Raw genomic sequence first — 22,575 nt, 5'->3', positions numbered from 1 at the left:
AAAACAGCCAACACGAGTATCGTGTGTGATAAAACACTTTTTTGTTTTAGTCACAGCGTGGTTGTTATATGTGTGCTTATATTGCTAAAAAGACCATTCAGTTGTCTTTACCTAATTTTACTCAAGTATGGGTAACCTGATGTCTCATCGCAACAGATCAGACCGTGATAAACAAACGGTATTATACAGATTACAAGCGTGTGTTTTTATCATGTGGCGCCCTCTAAGTCAAGTGTTATCCCCTCAGAAAAACACTTAAAATCATCAGAGAACTGACACTAGTATTGGTTGGAGCAGAGGAGCAGACAATCGAGACCCTCTAATGGTTGTGTGCCATTGTTTAATACACGGATTCTATCAATTGGATTACCTAACCAGGATGGAGTAGCCTTTGACTTCCCGTACGCGTAGTTACAGAATAACGGAACTCAGCTTTCGGTGAGTCAGCGTTTCATACCAGATGTGTGTGTGTGTGTGTGTGTCTATATTCATTTGACAGATACCGTGACCTCATTCTTCAATCCTCTCTCTCTCTCTCTCTCTCTCTTCTTTCTCATTCAAACGCATGCGCGGCAAGAACGTACGCACGCACAAACACGCGCCCGCACAAACACGCGCCCGCACACACACGCACCGCTGACACACAAACCACGCACACACACACTGACTGTCGGCAAGCATATATTTTTGTTTGTTTCACCCTTGTTTATTGTGTTTTCAGTATTTGTGTTTATTTTATGCTTGACTTGTCTGTTTTATTTTAATGTTTGCTATCCACATCGTGTGATAAATGTTTCTCCTCTCCGAGTCAGTGTGTTTTTTGCACGCCGTTTTGGTAATCCTTATTTTTTAAACTGGTGTATTGTGCCCGATTTGCGGATTTGTTTGTATTCCATTCATATGCTGTTGAAGTGTTGTTGGGGTTATTGTCTGTACATGTTATGTTGTGTCTATGTACGCCTACAAGAATTTGCATTCGCGCTCTGCCAGTACAAGTCCGAACTTTATTGGGTGTGCCTGTGGTCTGCTGGCAGGCGAGCACAGATAATGAACATTCTTCCAGTAAGCTGCCGCTGCGAGGTAGAGTAAAGCGCTTCTTTGGTCTCTGGCAACGTTGAACTGCGCTGATATGCCTCGCAGCACAACGCAAACGGCGATGCGCAGACCAAGTCGCCGGCTGACAGTCTGCAAGCAGTGATATCGCGCCGCTGGCTATTTTTACCACTCCCCATCGCGGGCCTTAAAAGCAAGCCAGGAACAGCCGTGCTTTACTAAGAGTAAAGGGCGCCAAGGAATCCGTCAGAGCCCGAGAAAGCGATCTGAGGAGAGTCTTGGAAATAGAACTGAGTTCCAACAGCTGTCGGCCCACTTCCTCGGAGTAAAGGAGAGTCTGCTCAGAGAGAGGCAGAGCAAAATCCTTCCTCAACGGCTTCGTCAGAAGCGGAAGAAGTTCCGGCGTGACCGGCAAAGGAGCACGCGGGAGGGCAAAAGACGACAGAAGGTTCCGTGACGACTTGGGCCAAGGCAACTTCCTCTGAGCCACTAAGGGCACGAAGGAGGAAGCCTGCGCAGGAGCGGCAAGGTATTCCAGCGCCGGGTCCGGAGCTGAACCATGAGGAACCAGCAACGGAACGGCCGCCGGAGGCAACCCGATGCCAGAAGGAGCGGGCTTGGCAAAAAGGCGAGAAAGCTGGAAAGCTACTGAAGGTGATTCTTCGAACCGGAAGTAGCTGTTTTCCTCTTTTGCCAATAGGTTAATTAATACTTCGATAATTATTCAAGAAATTGATCATTTTATTCCTAATCATTTCCTGATTCCAAAAACATGTACATATAACATTTTGTATTCGAAACATCCTGGAACGCCGAAGAAGAAGAAGAAGTATTCGAAACAAGCTGACAGTTAAAAAGAATACAGAAAAGCGCGCTTCCCTGCTTACCTCAGTTCGCTATTTTACTATTCTTGCATGTCTGTTTCCTTCTTGCTGCACCCAAAAATTGAGCGACTTCCTTGCCGCGTGGATTGACGAAGGTGTCTTGTCCTGGTGAAAACACTGCAGTGCTTGCAGTTTTATTCTGTGAGTTCGACAGATTGACTAAATGTAATTTCGCCTTACGCGACTTGTTAAAGGCACAGCTAGTGCAGCTCACAGCCTTCATTTTGCGTTTTTGTTGCAGCTGAGTGCATTTACAGTTCAAAAATCCTCCTATGGTAGGTAAACAAACCCAAAACTACCCAACGACGACATCTGTGAAGCTCGACAGTTTCTTGTTCACGCGAGTGCATAAATTAACCTAGTCTTTCTTTATTTGGTGTTGAACGTCGTTTTCAACCATTCAAGGTTATATCGCAACGGGAATTAACCTAGTTAGTACGTGGTGTTTGGTCGGAGTTCGATTCAACTGAGTGATTCCGGCCTCCATTTTGTTTTACACAAACTCATGATGACGCCTGACATAGTTTGCTAGTGACGTGTCTTTTTGTGCATGATGTGGTGACCTGATCTAAATTTAGATCCCAAAATAGGCCAAGACCAGCCGGGTCCGAGTACAAAATTAATTCGTAAAAATATCGCAGTTCTTGACTCTTTGGGTGCAAGTCAATGAAACTTGGTAGTTCTTCCAACGAATAGCTGCCTGAGGTATGACTAAAAGCACCAGGGGCTCCGTGCACCTGGATTTAATAAGTTCAGTACCTGATTTTCCCAGATTCTTGGAGGTCTTAAAAGGGGGTTTCACTGTAGCAGAAAGAAGCAGCAAATACTGAACAAGTTTTATATCTCTTTTTATTCTTCTTCTTCTTTGTTCATTGGCTGAAACTCACAAGTTCACTCATGGTTTTGCATGAGTGGGTTTTTACGTGTATGACCGTTTTTACCCTGCCATTCAGGCAGCATACGCCGATTTCGGGGGAAGCATGCTGGGTATCTTTGTGTTTCTATAACCCATCGAACTCTGACATGGCTTACAGGATCTTTTCCGTGCGCATTTGGTCTTGTGGTTGCGTGTACACACGAAGGGGGATAAGGCACTAGCAGGTCTGCACATAAGTTGACCTGGGAGATCGAAAAAATCTCCACTCCTAACCCACCAGGCAGCTGCGGCCGGGATTCGAACTCACGACCTTCCGATTAAGAGGCCGACATCTTACCACCCCACCCGTCATTTTATATGTCAAGAAAACAATCAATTTTCTTCCAAAACAGTCAGTTTTCTTTGCCTGTCTTGTTTAAAGCCCCACTCCGCCTACCAGGAGGTTTACAGAATGAGTAAAGCTTTTCACAAAAAAGTCATAAAAACCCAAAGAAACAAAGCTTTTCACAAAAAAAGTCATAGAAACCGACTCTGGGTGGCCAAGTGGTGAACGCACTTGCCTCGGAAGCGAGAGGTTGCGAGTTCGACCCTGGGTCAGGGCGTTAGCAATTTTCTCCCCCCTTTCCTAACCTAGGTGGTGGGTTCAAGTGCTAGTTTTGGATGAGACAAAAACCCGAGGTCCCTTCATGTACACTACATTGGGGTGTGCACGTTAAAGATCCCACGATTGACAAAAGGGTCTTTCCTGGCAAAATTGTACAGGCATAGATAAAAATGTCCACCAAATACCCGTGTGACTTGGAATAACGGCCGTGAAAGGTGAATGCTCGCCCTAATAGGCTTGAGGTTTGCTGGCCGATGTGAATGTGTGATATATTGTATAAAAAATTCCATCTCACATGGCAAAAATTAATATGTAAAGCGCTTAGGGAACGTCAAGCGCTATATAAATATCCCCATAGCCTTCAACACCATTTTATGATGCATACAGGTCTCTTGCGTGGCTAATTAGCACATATATGTAAACCACACAGGCGCATCAATAGTTTATTCTAGGCTACTGCAGTCGTTAGCGTCTTGTGTGCAACTGCAATCAGTGACTTCAAGTCAGCTCTAGTCAAATATTACCTTTCGCTTAAAAAAAACGGCAGCAATTTTCTAAATCTCAGTACAGCAGAAGGAATCTGGCGTTATTGTAGGAGTTTGGCATGTGGGGTAAAATCTGTTCTACTGTATAGAACGATCAAATGTGATTTTCGCAGAGACCGTTTGGCGTATCTGGCCCAAATTACAGCAGTCATTAGAACTACTCTCCTCCAATATCGATGCAGAGTCACAAGTGTCTAAGCCAATCAGAAGAGGACTTAAGGTGGCCTTATTTGATGTTGCTTTTCAGCTCTGATTTGATGGCTTTTTTGTAGGTCCTGGGTGCAGTGAAACTTGTTGGCAAAATGTCTGATGTTCAAAGAGGGTATGTTCAGCAATCTCAAGGGGTGTACTCAGGTCTGAAGACAGTGTGAGGCAAAAATAAGATCATTTGGTCTTTTAGGAATGGAGTTACGGCCCTTCTTTTGTGGAGACTGACATTTTCATGAAGAAGGGCAGTCTGGGTTTCGCAGTTTGGTCGCTGACTGCCAAACTCGTGAACAAGTTTGGGTAAAAAGTTTCTGCATAGTATGTGACAATGATTGTGCTGTTAGTAGCAATAAAAAAATCGACAGCAACGGGACCTTCGTGGTCGAAAAATACAGCGAATAGCCCTGTTTCTGCTTTAAAAACATAGCTTACAAATTTGATGCATCTCGTCGTTTTGGTCTAGACACGCTTTGTTTCTGTGTTTTCTGGCACTAAAGTAGAAGGAAACCAAAGTCTCATAGTCAGTGATTACAGTGTTAGTGTTAGAAAGGTTTGGTTAACCTTACCGTATGGCTCTGGTTCCGTCATGTGCCAGTACTGCGGTGTCTCTTCTGCGACATCAATCTCTATCTTGATGTCAGACAGAATTGCTGTGTCTCCTTCCTCCATGCTGCAGTGAGAAGCTTCTGCATGTACCTATCTGGTCACTAGTGAAGGCCTTGATGGTTCCCCAATGTTCAAGGCGTTACTGTAGAAAAAAAAATGTGGTACATGTATTTGAAGAAAACAAGGATCAAATGTGAAATGGTGCAATGGTTATTCTGCTTGCACTTGCAGTACAAAAAAAAATAATCTATGGCAGCTGGTCGTTATGGTAATTCTTCCCACACATCACAACCACCAAAATAGCACAGCCGCCACAGGAACATCTGAACAGCCATTTTCAATTTTTCAAGGGAAAAACGTCGTGGTCTTGTCTTTCAAAAGTGTTTTGTTTTCACAAACTACAAACATGGCACGCGCCCCTCAGTATATATCACTATATGCAACGTAGTCATTGTATGCAGAAATCAGCAATAAACAGGTGAAACAAGGCAAAAGCTATACGCACTCCGAGTGTTTACAGGATTGCTAGGTCTGTATACACTCCGACAATGAAAAGCTCTGTTACAACTTTTTTGTCAATGAAATGCCCCCTATAATATTGTAGTTATTAGGTTATTAGGAAGTAGCCAATGAAAAACCAATATGGCCTTAAGTCTGAAATGGTGTCCACAGCTGAAATAGCTGTGCAACCTTGGCTCTAACCTGATTTGTACATCAAAGAAAAATAAAATCCTTGTAAAGATTAATGAGACTTGTAAAAAAAAGTATGAAGTACACACCTAGAGAAACATTGTGTGCTCAGTTGTTGTTTTTAATGAAAATGTCGCCATTATCTGAAGTCAGCAGCACTACATTTTGGCCATTTTTTGTGACATGACCTTACAGCATATTGAAACATGGTCTACTCTGTCATATTTATGGGACAGAATGTCATGAATAACTTTTCACTGAGCCAGTAAAACTCAAATGTACCTTTGACAAAGCAAAGTTTTTGAATTTTGTCAGTGAGCCTGCAGAAAATGGGGAGACAAAATTTCACAGAAAGTTCATAACTATTTCCGTAAGACTTCATTTTTGTTCACTGATCAGCTCTAAATAATAATTAAAGATTGAAACCTGATATATTTTTGTAAAAAAAGTATTTTACAGTATGTTTTGCAGAGGTATAAAACATAAAAAGGGTTGTTTGACTTGTTTTTGCATGTTCAAAAGTAGTTTGAAGTTTACGTGCAGATTTTCTTGTGAAAAAAGAGTTATGAACTTTCCAACCTTTTGCCTTATAAAAAGAGTAAATTGACTGGTTGGGGAACACCTAGCTTTGTAATGCATTTGGATCCACTAGCAGCAGTCACACTGAAAGTTTGCATCAAGTTCATTTATTGGTGTTTGAGTAATTGAGAAATAAAAAATTCTTGTGAGAAAGTTATGAACTTTCCTACTATCTCCACTGAGAGTGTTTTTTGTCCTTAAATGCTAGCCATGAAAGTTAAGGTTGTAGTGGAACAGCAATTTTGCATATAAAAGTACATTAGATTTAGATACTAAGCCATTTTTGTCACTAAAGTCAAGCAGTATGCTTTAGTTAGCCATTTTCTCTGTGTCTTGCGCACTATTTTTATGTGAGAGTTACTAACTCATGTCAAAACCCAAAATATATGTAAAATGACTATTTTCAGTTTCCAAATTACACTGTACCATGATTTTCATCACAAAAAGAATCTACTGGCTGCTGACTGTTTCTTTCTGAAGTACTTAGCCGTTTTGTCATGAAGTTCATAACTTCACATAACTCAAGCTCATTTTTCAAGGGCGTGTTTAAAATAATGCCTTGTTAATAGCAAAAGAGTACATTTGACTTTATCTGGACATTTTGTAAGAAGTTTTCTGAATATCAACCCTCAAAATTACATTTTGATAATTCCAGCATGAATCTGGGTTGACTGCACGGTGTACATAACTTCACATCAACTGACCCTCAGCCCCACGGTGTGAAGTTATGAACACATGCCATGAGTATGATTTATACACAATAATTAATTTACTACACTAAATCACTACCTCAAATGATGTGCTGCTCTTCTCCAGAGTAGGCTGTTACAGTTTGATGTCATTTTTATTTTAATTTACCAGCAGATTTTAGTACGTAGCTTTTCAGTTAAATAAATGATGTGAAGTTATGAACACACAGTCAGCTGACATAAACACTAACTAAATAATGATTTCGGTAACAGTTTTCATGACTGAGTTTGGTTAAGTAAATCATTAAGTTGTTTAGAATTATTTGCAAGAGACTTTAGTTAGTTATTTCAGTATAAATGTGTGATTGATGTGAAGTTATGAACTTTCACAAGTTTCAAACAATTTGTTTTATTTTGGCAATTAAAATCTGATTTTGTAATATAAGTGCAGCTTTAGCCTATACTATAACTCTGTGTTCTCAGTTTGTCATTGTTTTGCAAATATATTATACAGTAACTGTACTAGAGACCAACATAACAAAAATTCTTGTGAAGTTATGCGCACGCTCACATTTTATGATTTTTGTTATCGTTTGTTTTCACAAATGTTTTACTTTTATTACTTAGTTGTATGTTGATTACAAAGAGTAGCTGGAGAGAAAATAAGATGACATATGCACTTTCTTACTTTGGTTTGAATTAGCCATAGTTTGTGATGTCACGGTGTGAAGTTATGAACTCCTAGGACATTCTAAAAATACTTTCAGTTTCTGCCAACTCTTTGAGTCAGACAAACATTTTGGTGTATTGAAATCCTTTTGATGGTACTTTTCAAGCACATTTTGCACAAAAACAGCAAAATTGTAGATTTATTGATAACTTATGCCAATATTTGCTGTGAAAAAATTGTGACAATATTAATTTCTATAAATAATACAGATAACCAAAAAATCTTCTCCACACTTCATCTTCAAAAATTACCTTCATGTTCCAGCTCACCTTTTTCAGATTAAAAAACAAAACAAATTGTTTCCTGCCTGTATAAATTAAATTTATTATACCAATAAAATTATGTGAAGTTATGAACTTCCCATTAATGGAGTTCACATCTGCATCATGCGTGGCCAAAACAAGTTTAACTTGCTTGAAATGCAAAGTAATTTGCTGTAGCAATTTGCTCAGATGTCTAAAACAGACCCAATACATGTAGCAACAATGATTTAACAAGTCTAAATTTTGTGACGGTGTGAAGTTATGAACTCCTGCAAACTTTTAAACCTGAATCTGTGAAGTGATCAAACATGAGTTTTCTTAAATCATAGCTGTTCCTTGCGTATTTATGCTCTAAAATACATCTCTATTTTCAAAACAAAGAAAATGTTCATTTTTAAAATTGATTTTGTATGTCACAAAAATGGACACCTATTCTGACTTTGGGCCATATATATATATGATGCATTGACTTCCGCTATCTCTTTTTCGGAGTGTCGAGGGTTGGCAAATAATGTACATTTACATAGTATACAACCACTTCTGGGTCACAAAGTGTGTTCCAAACTGCCGTGGAGCAACAGTTTTTGTGTGTGTTACTGTTTGTTTTTTGTTTGTGTATGTCCCAAGCGTACTTTGATATGTATACAATGAATCGACAATGAATGGCGTTGCCGGAATGACAATCTGCATGTTGATGTGGTTGTCTGGTCTTTGATGTACACTTAGAGAATGAAATCTACATTATATTATAATTAAAGTCCGTGGAGCATCAGATTTTTTGATTGTTTTGCACTGGCTATACGCATTCGGAGTGTATAGAAGTATACAGGGGTCAGAGTCCTGTATACACTCCGGCGTTTTCGACACCACTTTGGAACACTTAGAAGTTAGAGCTACATATCATATTTTCCAAAACACACAAGTCAACATCCTACAATAGCAATTAGCGGTAATCTTGAACTTTAGTGTTAAATTCATAGCTCAGAATTCAGAGGCATCTAAGCCTATAAATTTGCAGAACCTGCAATTGTAAGTATAGCAATTCATGTTAGACCCCTTTGATGTCACGGAATGAACTGTATCTTTGTGTACAAATGCATTTCGTTTACATGCGTCAAACTCAAAGACGGAATTATGATTATCCGTGAATTCCGACAGGGGATATATAAAGTTCTCTGTCGTGTATATGATGTCGTTTTGTTGAAAACGTAAGCTTTCTGGCGTCATTTTCATCGATCAAACAACCAAATTAATCAATTATGCTAAAGTTTGGAGCTCAATCCGTCAATTAAGTTCACGACAAAATAATGTTCTTTGGCTTGTATCAAAAATAAGTAAAGAATGCCACTGAATTCTGAGCTATGAATTTAACACACTAAAGCATATCAAAATACTCATTTAAACCTTAACCAACCTAGCTTCAACACAACAGTTTTACAATCTTTCGATTTACAAGCTTTTCAGACACCATGCCTAAACAAGCAATCAGATCGATAGTCGTAACAATGATTTCCTCCGTAACGTCGTTTTGCACAAAACTGCCAAATGAGAAAGGAATAGACACAAAGCAAATAATGTATTGACACATACTGAAGAGACCCAGTGCCTGAGTGTGTGCTCATTTCTGTTGTTTATAGAACATGTTTTTATTGCACACGCTTTTTGGGGGGCTCAGACATTTTTGAAAGTGAAAGATGTGACTCAACACCGACTACAACTACGCTGATTATGTATTTCAAGACATCTTGGTAAAAAGACATAAAATTTAGTAGATTTTCTGGTGAAGAGCTTATATCAAGGGAGCGAACTCCATCAACTTGAATTATTTTCGTCTGGTTCATCAACCGATGAATCACGAAGACTGTTCGACTACTTTGCTGTTTTAGATCAAAACCGTTCATAAGGTGTGTATCGTTATGTTATTGCTTCGAGTGTATTAGATAATACTATCATTTTGCTGTGTATTGGTTACTTTTTCCATCAGCTGATTGAGTGAGTTGAGGTTTGATCACAGGCGGAAGGTATCGTCCACTGGACTACTACTATCACAGAAAGACTACTTCATATGGCTCCATCTGACCAGGTACGGATATATCCGCTCAGACTGTTAGCTTCAGTCGCTTCCTATAACGTCTATCTAACACCTGCATTCCAGCGTGTTGATACACAGTTACCGTACACAGTTACTACAATTCTGAGTGATTTGCTGCAGCACAGCTGGTCTCGGATTAAAAAACGTGGTCAACATATGTGTGGTAGAAAGTGTTAAACAAACCATCACAAGTATGCAACAGTTACTTCTTTCTTGTGAGTCCTGGTACTCATTTCTGCTTCTCGCTCTGTGTCCCGGTCAGAAAACGTTGTCCAATCAGGAAAAGTATCAACTGCAGCCATTCTCTAATGGATATTATAATTAATGTTCCTGCTTTCAAAATTTTTCTCTTTTTTTGCGTGGGATACAGTGAAATCCCTCTTTTGAGACCCCCAAACATCTGAAAATTGGGTCTTAAAAACGAGGGGGTCTTAAAAACTAGGGGGTCTTAAAAACGAGGGGGTCTTAAAAACGAGGGGGTCTTAAAAGGGGGTTCCACTGTAGCATAAATGCAGATGTGCAATGCTACACTTAAGCACCATTTGCTACGCTGAAAATTCCATAAAAAAAATCCCATTTGTTACACTTGTCACTTACACTTGAGGTTTTACACGGGTTGTCAGGTCTGCTTTTATACAACCGATTTGGTGTTTGACGGGCGAAGTGGCGCAGTGGTAAGACGACGGCCTCCTAATCGGAAGGTCGTTAGTTTGAATCCTGGCCGCGGCCGCCTGGTGGGTTAAGGGTGGAGATTTTTCCGATCTCCCAGGTCAACTTATGTGCAGACCTGCTAGTGCTTTACCTCCCTTCGTGTGTACACGCAAGCACAAGACCAATTGTGCACGGAAAAGATCCTGTAATCTATGTCAGAATTCGGTGGGTTATAGAAACACGAAAATACCCAGCATGCTTCCCCCAAAATCGGCGTATGCTGCCTGAATGGCGGGGTAAAAACGGTCATGCACGTAAAAAAAACACTAATGCAAAAACATAAGTGAACCTGGGAGTTTCAGCCCGTGAACAAAGAAAAAGAAGAAGATTTGGTCTTTAACATGTCCATATATCTCTATTTCAGGGTCTGACGGCCAGACATCAGCAAAAAGATGTCCAGCTATGTTGACTGGTCAAGCTGAAGACGGGTCAAAAGACATTCACCGAAATGTCACCGCCTTCTCCTCCCCCTCTTCACCGCCAGGGGCCGGTGACACTGATGGCGATTGGAATCAGTGTGCAGTGACCAGCGTCAAGTCTGCGTCCCTCGAGACCAGTCACAGTGCCGGGCAGTGTCTTGAGCCAACGTCTGTGACCCACAGCCATAAGGCTGGTCAGCTGGTGAGTCTGTGGCCCACAGCCATAAGGCTGGTCAGCTGGTGAGTCTGTGATAATGATCGCTCAGCACAGTGGAACCTCTCTCTTAGGACCTCAAACAATCTGAGAAAATCAGGTCTTAAAATGGGGGTTGCATTGCAGTACCGTACTGAGTGTGTGTGTGGGGTCCTGATTTGGCCTATATGGTCCGCTGGACCCAAAAAGCAACAGATATCAATCAATCAGTGTGTGTGTGTGGGTGGAGGGGGGGTGTATGTGTGTGCACATGTTTGTGAGTGTGTTTTTGTATGTGTGTGTGTCACTGTGTGTGTGTGTCAATGTGTGTGTGTGTGTCACTGTGTGTGTGTGTGTGTGTGTGCACGTGCTCATTCACATCAAATGCATCATCAAACTTTTTGTATTTTCAGACGGAAGAATCTGAGGCGGTTGGAGCAGCTGGGAGCGCTTGCAGTGAAGCAGGTAGGAATAGTCAAAAATTTGTAACGCAAACATGAACACACAAATCATGTTTCTACATTACAGTACAGCGAGTGTCAGCAAACATGTTACAAAAAATGACTGCGGTAGAAGGGAGCAGGTAGCTTTCATGGGAAGGCAGTTTCATGCTGACGAAAACAAGAATGAGTGCTGTCAAGAGATCAAATAACCAAAGGGAAGTAAGCGCTCCAAATGTATACAACATGTGTAATGGAGTAAGCCAGAGTTATACGGACCCACACTTCCCTTTGGTTATCTGATCTCTAATGGTACTATTTCACACAGACCACAAATCCCACGATCCAAATTTTGGCCACAAACTCACAATTCCAGAAACTTGTAGTTAATTCGTATCAATTTGTAGTACATTCTTAGGCCTGGTAGCTGAATCCTAATCGATTCGTAGGTATATCTGACTGTTTGGGGATTCGTGGCTAAAATTTTGAATGGCTCAAAACTTTTGTCACGAATTCCTGATTGCTCAAGAATTGCAAGAACTCACTACGAATATATATATGAATCAGTTTAAGAATTTCACGAACTGATTATGATTCAACTACGAATCCTAAAATGTATCAATTTGTGGTGATTCGTGGTCTGTGTGGAATAGGCCCTTAACAGCGCTCTGCCTCATGTGTTTAACATTCTCACAGATACTTTCAAGACGACCCTGTAACAATGTATGTGTTTGTTCTTTTCTTCTTCTTCAGCATTCCAGAAATGTCTGTTGACGTGTGAGCTTGTTTGCCTATTTGGGTTCCCCACATTATACTCTGAGAGCATAGTCAGCTTCACTCCGCTTTCGTTGGGTAGGCATGCTGGGTATTTTCGTGTTTTTATAACCCACCGAACTCCGACAGGAATTACAGGATCTTTTCTGTGCGCACTTGGTCTTGTGCTTGCATGTACACACGAAGGGGGTTTAGACACTAGCAGGTCTGCATGCACATAAGTTGACCTGGAAGATCGGAAAAATATCCACTCTTAACCCACCAGGCGGCAGCGACCGGGATTCGAACTCACGACGTCTTTCCACTGCGCCATTTCGCCAATCGTTTGTTCTTTTAAAAACCAGTCTTGATCTGAGGACGATGTCCGGTCAGGAATAAAAGCTGGTTCTTGTGTATGACTTTCTGTAAGCGTTAGTTACAGTGCCTTGGAGAATGATGAACATATGAGCTTGCAGCGATCATCCTTTTGTTTTGTGAGGATGAAAGTCCCTTGTTCATTTCAATTCTTGTTATAAAAAATCTCTCAGGTGCCAGGAGATTGGTTATGTCTTACTCTCGCTTACTCCATTACACATGTCATAAACAGCGAACGACAAGAAGAAGATATACATTTAGAGTGCTTACTTCCCTTTGGTTATTTGATAACCAACACAAAGTAATTTTCCTGTTGTAGGAGAGGCAGGCAAGCGGCAGAGGAGACCCGTGAAAAACCCAGGACGAGGACGAAGGAAATCGACGACATCGTGCATCAGTGACGACAACAGAGATGACATCAGTGATGACGACAACTGCGCCGACCAGACCAATGAACCATCACAGTGGCCAGAGGCTGAAGACAGAGAGACTAAACACACCACAGCGGCCACACAATCTACCTGCATCTACCTCGGAGTGGAAGACTTGGACACACAGCCTCCTGACAAATCCCACAACACAAGGTCACGGTGAAGGTCATGTAAGAACTGGTCACAGTGAAGATCATGTAAGAACTGGTCATGGTGAAGGTCATGTGAGCACAGGTCATTTAGGTGATGTTGGGAGGAGAATGGACACGCAGAGACTCGACAGACAGTCGTCAGCTTCAAGGACAGCCTCTAACACTATAAATGCCAGCGACCTATGGAACCTTCAGTGATTCATACGAATAGTTTGGATTGTGTAAAAGTATTGGAGCTTCAGACACTTACGTAGGGGTTACATGCCGAGTCTCAGTGCTTATCAAAAATAATGGTCGAAGTTAGCGGATCATGAAAAATGCGAACTGAGACCATTATTTTTAATAATCACTGAGACGGGGTATGTAACCTCTTTATTCCTCCTTTCTTCAGTTATTCAGAGAAAAGAGGAGTTTTTGTGCGAAAGTTTGATCGAATCCAAATCACTCAACCAGTCTACCTGCGCTGGCGATTGAATAAGGCGCGGTTGTATAGTTCAGGGAAAATCAATCAATTCTGTTAACACTTCTTGTCAGTTTCCCTGTTTTGGACTAAAATCAAGTACACAGTTAGTTATGTTGTTATTCTGCTGTGGCAGTAAAGGCGTGTTCTGGTATTGCTTAGGAAATGTTCTTTCTTCGAATGGGACAAACAAACAAACTTTTGCACCGGTGTTCCAACGTTAAAAACTGTATGAAGTTCAGTTTTCTGGAGCAAAATAGTGTATATAACCGCTGTATGTTCTTTAAATTGATGCGATGTCTGTGCATTTGGTTGCGTGTGATCCGTTTATAAAATGAAATATTGTCGAAAACTAACCGTCGGATTGCAGTCTTTTGTCCAAGCAACTCAGTTCAAAAAATTTGGAAGGAGAACTACTCTTGTCGTACGAGAGTTACTTGCCTTGGGAGTTTGCGTGCACTCATAAGAGATCTAAAGCGAGTTTCTCTGCACTGATCGTTAGATTTGGATTTAGAAAACAACCAAACTCATAGATTTTATATGGAAATTAATGTGTTCAAGCCTGTAGTTGCTTAAAGATAGAGGACGTCGTGAATTCGGGGGGGGGGGGTGGGCGGGTGTCTTAAAAGGGGGTGTCCACTGAACACAATCTGCCTAGAACAGGTGTGGCAAAGGGAAAGAGATTTACCTGATAAATTTACAAGACTGTTGGAATTGTCAGGGGTTCCAATCCAGGCTGGGTGAAACACCAATCAACCTGCTGTGGTGATTCGGGTATCCGTGTCCCCTACCCCTGTCACTGCTGTGGCAGATTGATTTAAAGACCTTGGTCATCCCTGCTGGAAGCAGAGGTGACTGATGATAGCTGAGTTAAACGCGAGTGTTGTTGCTGCCAGCTTTCCAATGGGAAGAAGTTACAGCGGAAGCCTCTTTATAAGATCTCCACCCCCTTTTTTTTTTAAACCTCACTTTCAGATTTTCTGTTTATAAGCTGTGTAAATTTACCTTTATTTTAAGACTCCCCCCTTTTTATGACCTTATTTTCTCAAGTGTTAAAAGGGGGCGCCACTGTGCCCTCACTTCCCAGCAATGAGATACAATGATCATGACAGAAAAGACAAAATCATGTCCAGTTGAACTGTTCATCTGTCTGTCATTCAATTTGTTATGTACTGATCGAAGCTGTCTTTGTAAAAGTGTAACAACAATTGGGATTATTGTCATCACACATATCATGTAGCGTCTGAAGTGTGTGTGCGAGTGTGTCACGGCATGTGTGTGTCACGGCACGGTTTGTGTCTGTGTGTGTCATGGCACAATGTGTCTGTGTGTGTCATGGCATGGTGTGTGAATGAGTGTGTGTACGTGTGTGCGCGCGAGTGTGTGTCAGTCGGTTTGACTGCTATGATCAGGGTACGTATGCCTGTGTGTGTGTGTGTGTGTGTGTGTGTGTGAACACTTAAAGTTAGTTGCTTTCAGCGGCACGCTTTCCTCCACAGAGGCCTCATCAACAACAAAACACGCACACACACAACAACAAAACAAACACACACACACACATCAACACTAAAACACGCACACACACAACAAAAAACCACGCACACACACAACACACGCACACAACAAACACAACAACAAAACACGCACACACACAACAACAACACACGCACACACACAACAAAACACACACACAACAACAAAACACACACAACAAAACATGCACACACACACAACAAAACATGCACACACAACAACAAAACACGCACACACACAACAACAAAACACGCACACACAAGTAAACAATCACAAACAAAACAACAACAAAACACGCACACACACACAACAAAACATGCACACACACAACAAAACATGCACACACACAACAACAAAACACGCACACACAAGTAAACAATCACAAACAAAACAACAACAAAACATGCACACACACAACAAAACATGCACACACAACAACAACAACACACAAACACAACAACAAAACACGCACATACACAACAACAAAACACGCACACACACAACAACAAAACACGCACACACGCAACCACAAAACACGCACACACACAACAACAACACACAAACACAACAACAAAACACGCACACACACAACAAAACACGCACACACGCAACAACAAAACACGCACACACACAACAACAAAACACGCACCAGGCATGGGAATTGTCGCCGAAATTGTTTTTGTTCTGTCGAAAAAATAACAAGGGGAGGCAAAAATGGTTCTAAAAACAGATTTTAATGGCAAACTTGAAGTTCAGATGACACCAAATTGCACCATTTGGAGAAAATGTTAAGATGTTTACATAATGTGTGAAGGATGATGCAGTTAAAAACTGATATTAAATGTAAATTAACCTGTGAAAAGTCAGCAAAGTTCAATATCCAAGCATGAAACCCGCACACAATTTCCAAACATCATGCTTTCCTTTCCGACACATGATTCCATCTTTATTTCTTTCTTTATTTGGTGTTTAACGTCGTTTTCAACCACGAAGGTTATATCGCGACGGGGAAAGGAGGGAGAGGGGATAGAGCCACTTGTCAATTGTTTCTTGTTAACAAAAGCACTAATCAAAAAATTGCTCCAGGGGCTTGCAACGTAGTACAATATATTACCTTACTGGGATAATGCAAGTTTCCAGTACAAATGACTTAACATTTCTTACATACTGCTTGACTAAAATCTTTACAAAATTTGTCTATATTCTATACAAGAAACACCTAACAAGGGTAAAAGGAGAAACAGAATCCGTTAGTCGCCTCTTACGACATGCTGGGGAGCATCGGGTAAATTCTTTCTCGTCCCAACCAATATGGGACTCCCCCTAACCTTTTTTTCTTTTTTTCTTTTGTGTTTAACGTAGTTTTAAACCACGAAGGTTATATTGCGACGGCGAAAGGGGGGAGAGGGGATAGAGCCACTTGTCAATTGTTTTTTGTTAACAAAAGCACTAATCAAAAAATTGCTCCAGGGGCTTGCAACGTAGTACAATATATTACCTTACTGGGAGAATGCAAGTTTCCAGTACAAAGGACCTGAGACATACATTGAAGAGATACGAAGCGAGGCCGCTCGCGTGTAACTCTTGGGGTACCGCGCTCAGTCAGCGTGACCTCGCGCGATTGTCAGCCACTCATCCCGTTCCTTGCCTTACATTGTACGTGGAGGCAATGTTTGGGAGCTATTATTATCTTTTGTGCGCAACTTAATTTACTTTCCCTTTCTTTCTTTTCTTTATTGGTGTTTAACGTCGTTTTCAACCATTCAAGGTTATATCGCGACGGGGAAAGGGGGGAGATGGGATAGGGAAAGGGGGGAGATGGGATAGAGCCACTTGTTAATTGTTTCTCGTTCACAAAAGCACTAATCAAAAAATTGCTCCAGGGGCTTGCAACGTACTACAATATATGACCTTACTGGGAGAATGCAAGTTTCCAGTACAAAGTTTGTTTGTTTGTTTGTTTATTTGTTGCTTAACGTCCAGCCGACTACGCAGAGCCATATCAGGACGAGGAAGGGGGGGATGAAGGGGGCCACTTGTCAAGCGATTCCTGTTTACAAATGCACTAACCCATTACTTGTGTCCCAGCAGGCTTTAGTAAAACTAAATTAATACCTACTGGAAGATTACCAGTTTCCAGTATGTTAAAATAGGCTTAACCTATCTACTGCTGGACTTACATCAGAACACTAACAGATTAAACTATACATGAATCGCGAGACAAGCGCCAAGAGAAGAGATTTTTGGAAAAAATACAGGTGAATGAGCAAGAAGGCAGAAAAAAGAAAAGAATTCATGAAGAAAAAGAGAGCATGACAGGAAAGAGGAACCAAAAATCTACCTAACAGCAAACTAGAAAGCTCCTGCGGTTCCAAAAACAGGAAGGGCTTTTAATTTCATAACCGCAGTGCCCCACTGCGGGACCAGTACAAAGGACTTAACATTTCTTACATACTGCTTGACTAAAATCTTTACAAACATTGACTATATTCTATACAAGAAACACTTAACAAGGGTAAAAGGAGAAACAGAATCCGTTAGTCGCCTCTTACGACATGCTGGGGAGCATCGGGTAAATTCATCCCCCTAACCCGCGGGGGGGGGGGGGGGGGGGGGGGGGGGGGGGGGGGGGGGGGGGGGGGGGGGGGGGTTACTTTCCCTTAACTAGCAAATGCATTACTGGTGTGTACATTAATCTGTTTGTATAATTTTTGACGCGCTGTAATTAAATTTGATGCTTTTATGTCTCACTCAAGTGGTTCTCGCACTTACACTGGCGTGTGGATACAAAGTTACAAGTTCATAAAGGAGAAATGAGCGAAATTGCTTTCTTTAGGATTCATCTTCTAATCACCAAATGATGCAATAATTTTCTTCTTGTGATTTTCTCTTTCTCTTGAGTGCAAATAATGAATATTTTGCAAGTTTTATTATCTATGATTTTCTATGAAACAGTTATAATTCTTTAAAAACACAACAATTATCAACGTTTACCTTTAAATGGTTATTTTTCTCTAAATTATGGATGCAAAAACGTTTTATTCAACTGTCCATGTTTTGTTTTTTTGTAAAGTAGACACTTGCACAATTATGCATTCTTCCCATACATGATGTCACTTTTATTGTCAATTTATTATTTATATTTTATTTTGGAGTGCAAAGTTTGGTAAATGATAGCTCAGTTCGCAGCCGGCCGGTGCTAGACAGAGGATTACTTGTCCCTGCCGTAGGCGAAGATAACGCGAGCGGGAAGACAGCGCTGCGCATCTCTTCTATCTATGTCTCTGAAAGGACTTAACATTTCTTACATACTGCTTGACTAAAATCTTTACAAAAATTGACTATATTCTATAAAAAAAAAAACCACTTAACAAGGGTAAAAGGAGAAACAGAATCCGTTAGTCCCCTCTTACGACATGCTGGGGAGCATCTGCTAAATTTTTTCTCGTCCCAACCAATATGGGACTCCCCCTAACCCGCGGGGGGGTAATACTTCTACAACCAAAGTGTAAATGTTACGATGTTTACATAATGTGTGAAGGATGATGCAGTTAAAAACTGATATTAAATGTAAATTAACCTGTGACAAGTCAGCAAAGTTCAATATTCAAGCAAGAAACCCGCACACAATTTCCAAACATCATGCTTTCCTTTCCGACACATAAATCCATCCAGGTGAAAACAATGATGTGAACGCCAAAACATGGTAGGGTTGTATTTTACAAGCAAGCCTAACACCAACAAAACATGGTGTTAATAGGCATTTGAGTAAGCTGTAACACCAACACAACATGGTGTTAATAGGCATTTGAGCAAGCTGTAACACCAACATAACATAGTGTTGATAGGCATTTGAGCAAGCTGTAACACCAACATAACATGGTGTTAATAGGCATTTGAGCAAGCTGTAACACCAAAAAAACATGGGGTGCTGTATGTTACACCATCAATAACATGATGTTAATAACATTACAAGCAAGCTTTGACACCACCAACACAAGGAGTTTTGTAAGTCTACAATAACATGAGGTTACTTGGACTGAGTTAAACCAAAGCTTTAACTCTATCATAACTTGAAGTGTTGCATGTTACAGCATGTCTGTAACATAAGATAAGATAAGATAAGACAACTTTAATGTCCATTTTCATTTGACACAAACAAGGATTTTTTTCTTTTGGCACCACATCACCTTTCTAATAAGACAAACACACAATAATAAAGCATAATCAAACATAAGTACACTACTAAGATTTACTTATATATAACAGTCGCATAAACCTCACACACACACACACACACACACACACACACACACACACACACATTTTCTTTCTTTATTTGGTGTTTAACATCGTTTTCAACCATTCAAGGTTATACATGGGTGGGAGCCCAAAATGTTGCTGGGACTGAACATTTTGGAAGGTCGGGGTCCAGGGGCCGCTAAGGCTCCGGCGGGGTGCAGGGGCAGCGCCCTTGCTGGGGGTCTGGAGGGGCAGAAAGTAAATAAACAATAATTAATAATTAATTAATTCAAACAATTTAATTTAATTTAATTTCTTTATTAATTAGTAATAATTTCCCCCAGCCGAAAGTGAATTTTAGCATTTTAGGGAGGGTTTAGGTGGCCTCTCCTGACTTTAAATTTTAGATCAAACTAGCTTAAAGCCCCCCCCCCCCCCCCCCTCCCCCCAAAAAAAGTCTGTTTACCGTATCCCGACCGACCCTATTTTTTCGCGCGACCCTAGACTTTTTTGGCATTTGGGAGAAAAAAAGGGTGGTTTTTTTGGCAAAATAACTTAAAAATATGTTTTTTTGGGGGAAAAAAAAGAAAAAAATAGATCCCGACCTACCGACCCTTTTTGTTTTGCCTATGTTGCCTGATATATATATACATCTTGTAACCTTAAAGGTTTTTGTAACTGACCAGCTGAAAATTAATTTTAGCATTTGATGGCATTAAAACTGCCAGGACTGAACATTTTGGAAGGCCGGGGTCCAGGGGCCGCTAAGGCTCCGGCAGGGTGCAGGGGCCGCGCCCTTGCTGGGGGGTCGCCGAAAATGATTTTTAGCATTTTAGGGAGGGTTTAGGTGGCCTCTCCCAACTTGTAAATTTTAGAACAAACAAGCTTTTTGGAGATGCATAACATATGCATCTTGTAAACTTGAAGGTTTTTGTAACTGACCAGCTGAAAATTAATTTTAGCATTTCATGAGGGGGCAATTTGAGCCTCTGCTGGCTTTAAAACTGATAATAGCAAACAAAAACAACAACAAATGGGGGAGGGAAGGGGGTAGGGGGGGGGGGGGGAGGAGAGAATGCACAAAATCAAAAACCTCTATACTTGAAGATGTTTGGTTGTATCACTCTTGCTAGGAGGTCTACAAAAACAAGTGGTAAACACATTTCAAGAAGGGCCTTTAGAAGCTCCTATAAGCTTAAACAAAATCTGAAAATTGGAGATGCACAAAAGTAAAAAATCTTGTAAACTTGAAGGTTTTTGTAACTAACCAGCTGAAAGTGAATTTTTAGCAATTCAAGAGTTGCTATTTAAGCCTCTCCTGGCTTTACAACTGAAAACAGTACACACTTGGTTTTTTTTGGGAGGGGGATGAATGCACAAAATCAAAAACCTCTATACTTGAAGGTGTTTGGTTGCATCACTCTTGCTAGGGGGTCTAAACAAACAAGTGATAAACAAATTTCAAGAAGGGCTTTAGAAGCGGCTTAAACAAAAACTTAAAATTGGAGATGCACATAATTAAAAAATCTTGTAAACTTGAAGGTATTTGATTTCATCACCTACTTTTCTCTTTGTTTAAAACAAATGTTTACTGCATTAAAGGAAAATCGCCATGCAAACAAAGCAAACACAGAAAATAAGTCACCTCCCTTGTACTACACATCTTTACTTGTAGCTTATGATTTTATCATTGCAGGTGGTATATTCTCAAATAATTGTTGAACCATAGCTTGAACCAAATGAGAAACAAGTTTCAAGTCAGTTTGTTTCAATTCAACACCTTTAAAAAGGCTAACTGCTCAGGTTATAAAAGAAGAAGGTTTAGACAAAAAGAGAAACCACCAGAGTTATATCCCTTGCTAATGCTATTCAGTCTTCTGATGCTGCTTTTCAATTCATCATTTCAGGAGTTATATTCTAAATTTATTGTTGAATCATTGCTTGAATTAAAAGAGAAATATGTTTAAATTAAGCGTGTTTCACTTGCAAACTTTCTAAAGGACTCAATGTATCAGAATGTAAATATCACTAGTTCACAGATTAGGAATACCATTTTTTTCTACCACACCACTTAAGGTCTCTGAATCCCTGCACTGAAGTGGGGTATATAAAGTTGTGGGCTCCTTAGCGTATCACCAACTTGTCCCAAATAGAACTAGTTTCTGTGAGGACGTTAACTCCCCCCTTTAGTTTCCAGAGCACCCCTGGGGGCCCGGGTAGCTCAGGTGGTAGAGCACTGCACTTGTGATCGAAAGGTCGCTGGTTCGAATCCGGGCCGGGACGGACACAGGTCAACCTTATGTGCAGACCCAGAGACGGTATCCATCTCCCTCCCCCGTGTCACCACAGTGGCATGTAAAAGACCTCGGTCATTCTGCCATAAGTGCAGATGGCTGATACCACCTAAACACGCATACACTTGTGTATATCATCTAAAGTCGGGTTAAAACCCAGGAACATGCCCCTAATGGTTTTACGTGAGGGCGTAAAACTTGAATTTCATGTGCACGATAAAGATCCCAGGGTCACAGCAAAAGCCTCAGGCCTTGGAAACACGAATACATGCATGCAAAAATATGAAGCCCGGGTATCCGTTCGGCCAACAGTCAATAAAGTAACCATTTCAGCACTGACCCAAGACGACCTAACCCGGTCCCTAGCCCAGTTCAGTTCTCCTCGAGCAGCCAGCAGCCAGCTGTCATGAACATTAGTAATTATATTAATGGGTGAAAATTACTAATTTTTAGTTTTGGCACAAGTAAGCCGTCAGGAAGCGAGCCAAAACTGAAAATTAGACATTAACACTTGAAAATTAGTTATTAACACGTGAAAATTAGTAATTAACACTTGAAAATTTGTAATTTTCACGTCATAATTGTAATTTTCTTGTGAAAATTAGTAACTTTCACGGGTTAATTACTAATTTTTAGTTTTGGCGCTAGTAAGCCCTCATAACATTTGCCAGGATGACATGACATAGCTGCTCCCTACATCTCACTCAATTTGGTCAATTTGGTAATGGTGAAAGGTAGTTGACCTTCTGTACA

The 22,575-nt window shown here is 40.7% G+C and overlaps 1 protein-coding gene and 1 long non-coding RNA gene across 3 annotated transcripts in view; one reads left to right on the top strand and one right to left on the bottom strand.

Annotated features, from left to right (window-relative positions):
- The window catches only part of LOC138949675 (uncharacterized), a 349,293-nt gene that overhangs the window by 20,893 nt on the left and 305,825 nt on the right, over positions 1 to 22,575 (bottom strand). The gene's annotated exons all lie outside the window — the stretch shown is intronic.
- On the top strand, positions 9,502 to 14,349 carry LOC138949658 (uncharacterized). Of its 2 annotated transcripts, XM_070321455.1 has the most exons (5): positions 9,504 to 9,631; positions 9,742 to 9,810; positions 10,895 to 11,151; positions 11,556 to 11,607; positions 13,030 to 14,349. In XM_070321455.1, the coding sequence occupies exons 3-5, from the start codon at positions 10,933 to 10,935 to the stop codon at positions 13,302 to 13,304; spliced, it is 546 nt and encodes a 181-aa protein (XP_070177556.1). In that variant the 5' UTR covers positions 9,504 to 9,631; positions 9,742 to 9,810; positions 10,895 to 10,932; the 3' UTR covers positions 13,305 to 14,349. The 2 variants fall into 2 exon arrangements, with proteins under 2 accessions (XP_070177554.1, XP_070177556.1); XM_070321453.1 differs by lacking the exon at positions 9,742 to 9,810 and having other exon boundaries at positions 9,502 to 9,631.

This window comes from Littorina saxatilis, linkage group LG16 (assembly GCF_037325665.1).
Source record: "Littorina saxatilis isolate snail1 linkage group LG16, US_GU_Lsax_2.0, whole genome shotgun sequence".
NCBI lineage: Eukaryota > Metazoa > Mollusca > Gastropoda > Littorinimorpha > Littorinidae > Littorina > Littorina saxatilis.
The sequence above is the reverse complement of the archived record's forward strand: the minus strand, read 5'-3'. Positions and strand labels throughout refer to the sequence as shown.

Coding starts and splice junctions, on each gene's coding strand:
- LOC138949658 (XM_070321453.1), top strand. CDS start 10,933: ATGTTGACTGGTCAAGCTGAAGACGGGTCAAAAGACATTCACCGAAAT. Junction 11,152..11,555: donor GCCATAAGGCTGGTCAGCTG/GTGAGTCTGTGG, acceptor TTGTATTTTCAG/ACGGAAGAATCTGAGGCGGT. Junction 11,608..13,029: donor GAGCGCTTGCAGTGAAGCAG/GTAGGAATAGTC, acceptor TTCCTGTTGTAG/GAGAGGCAGGCAAGCGGCAG.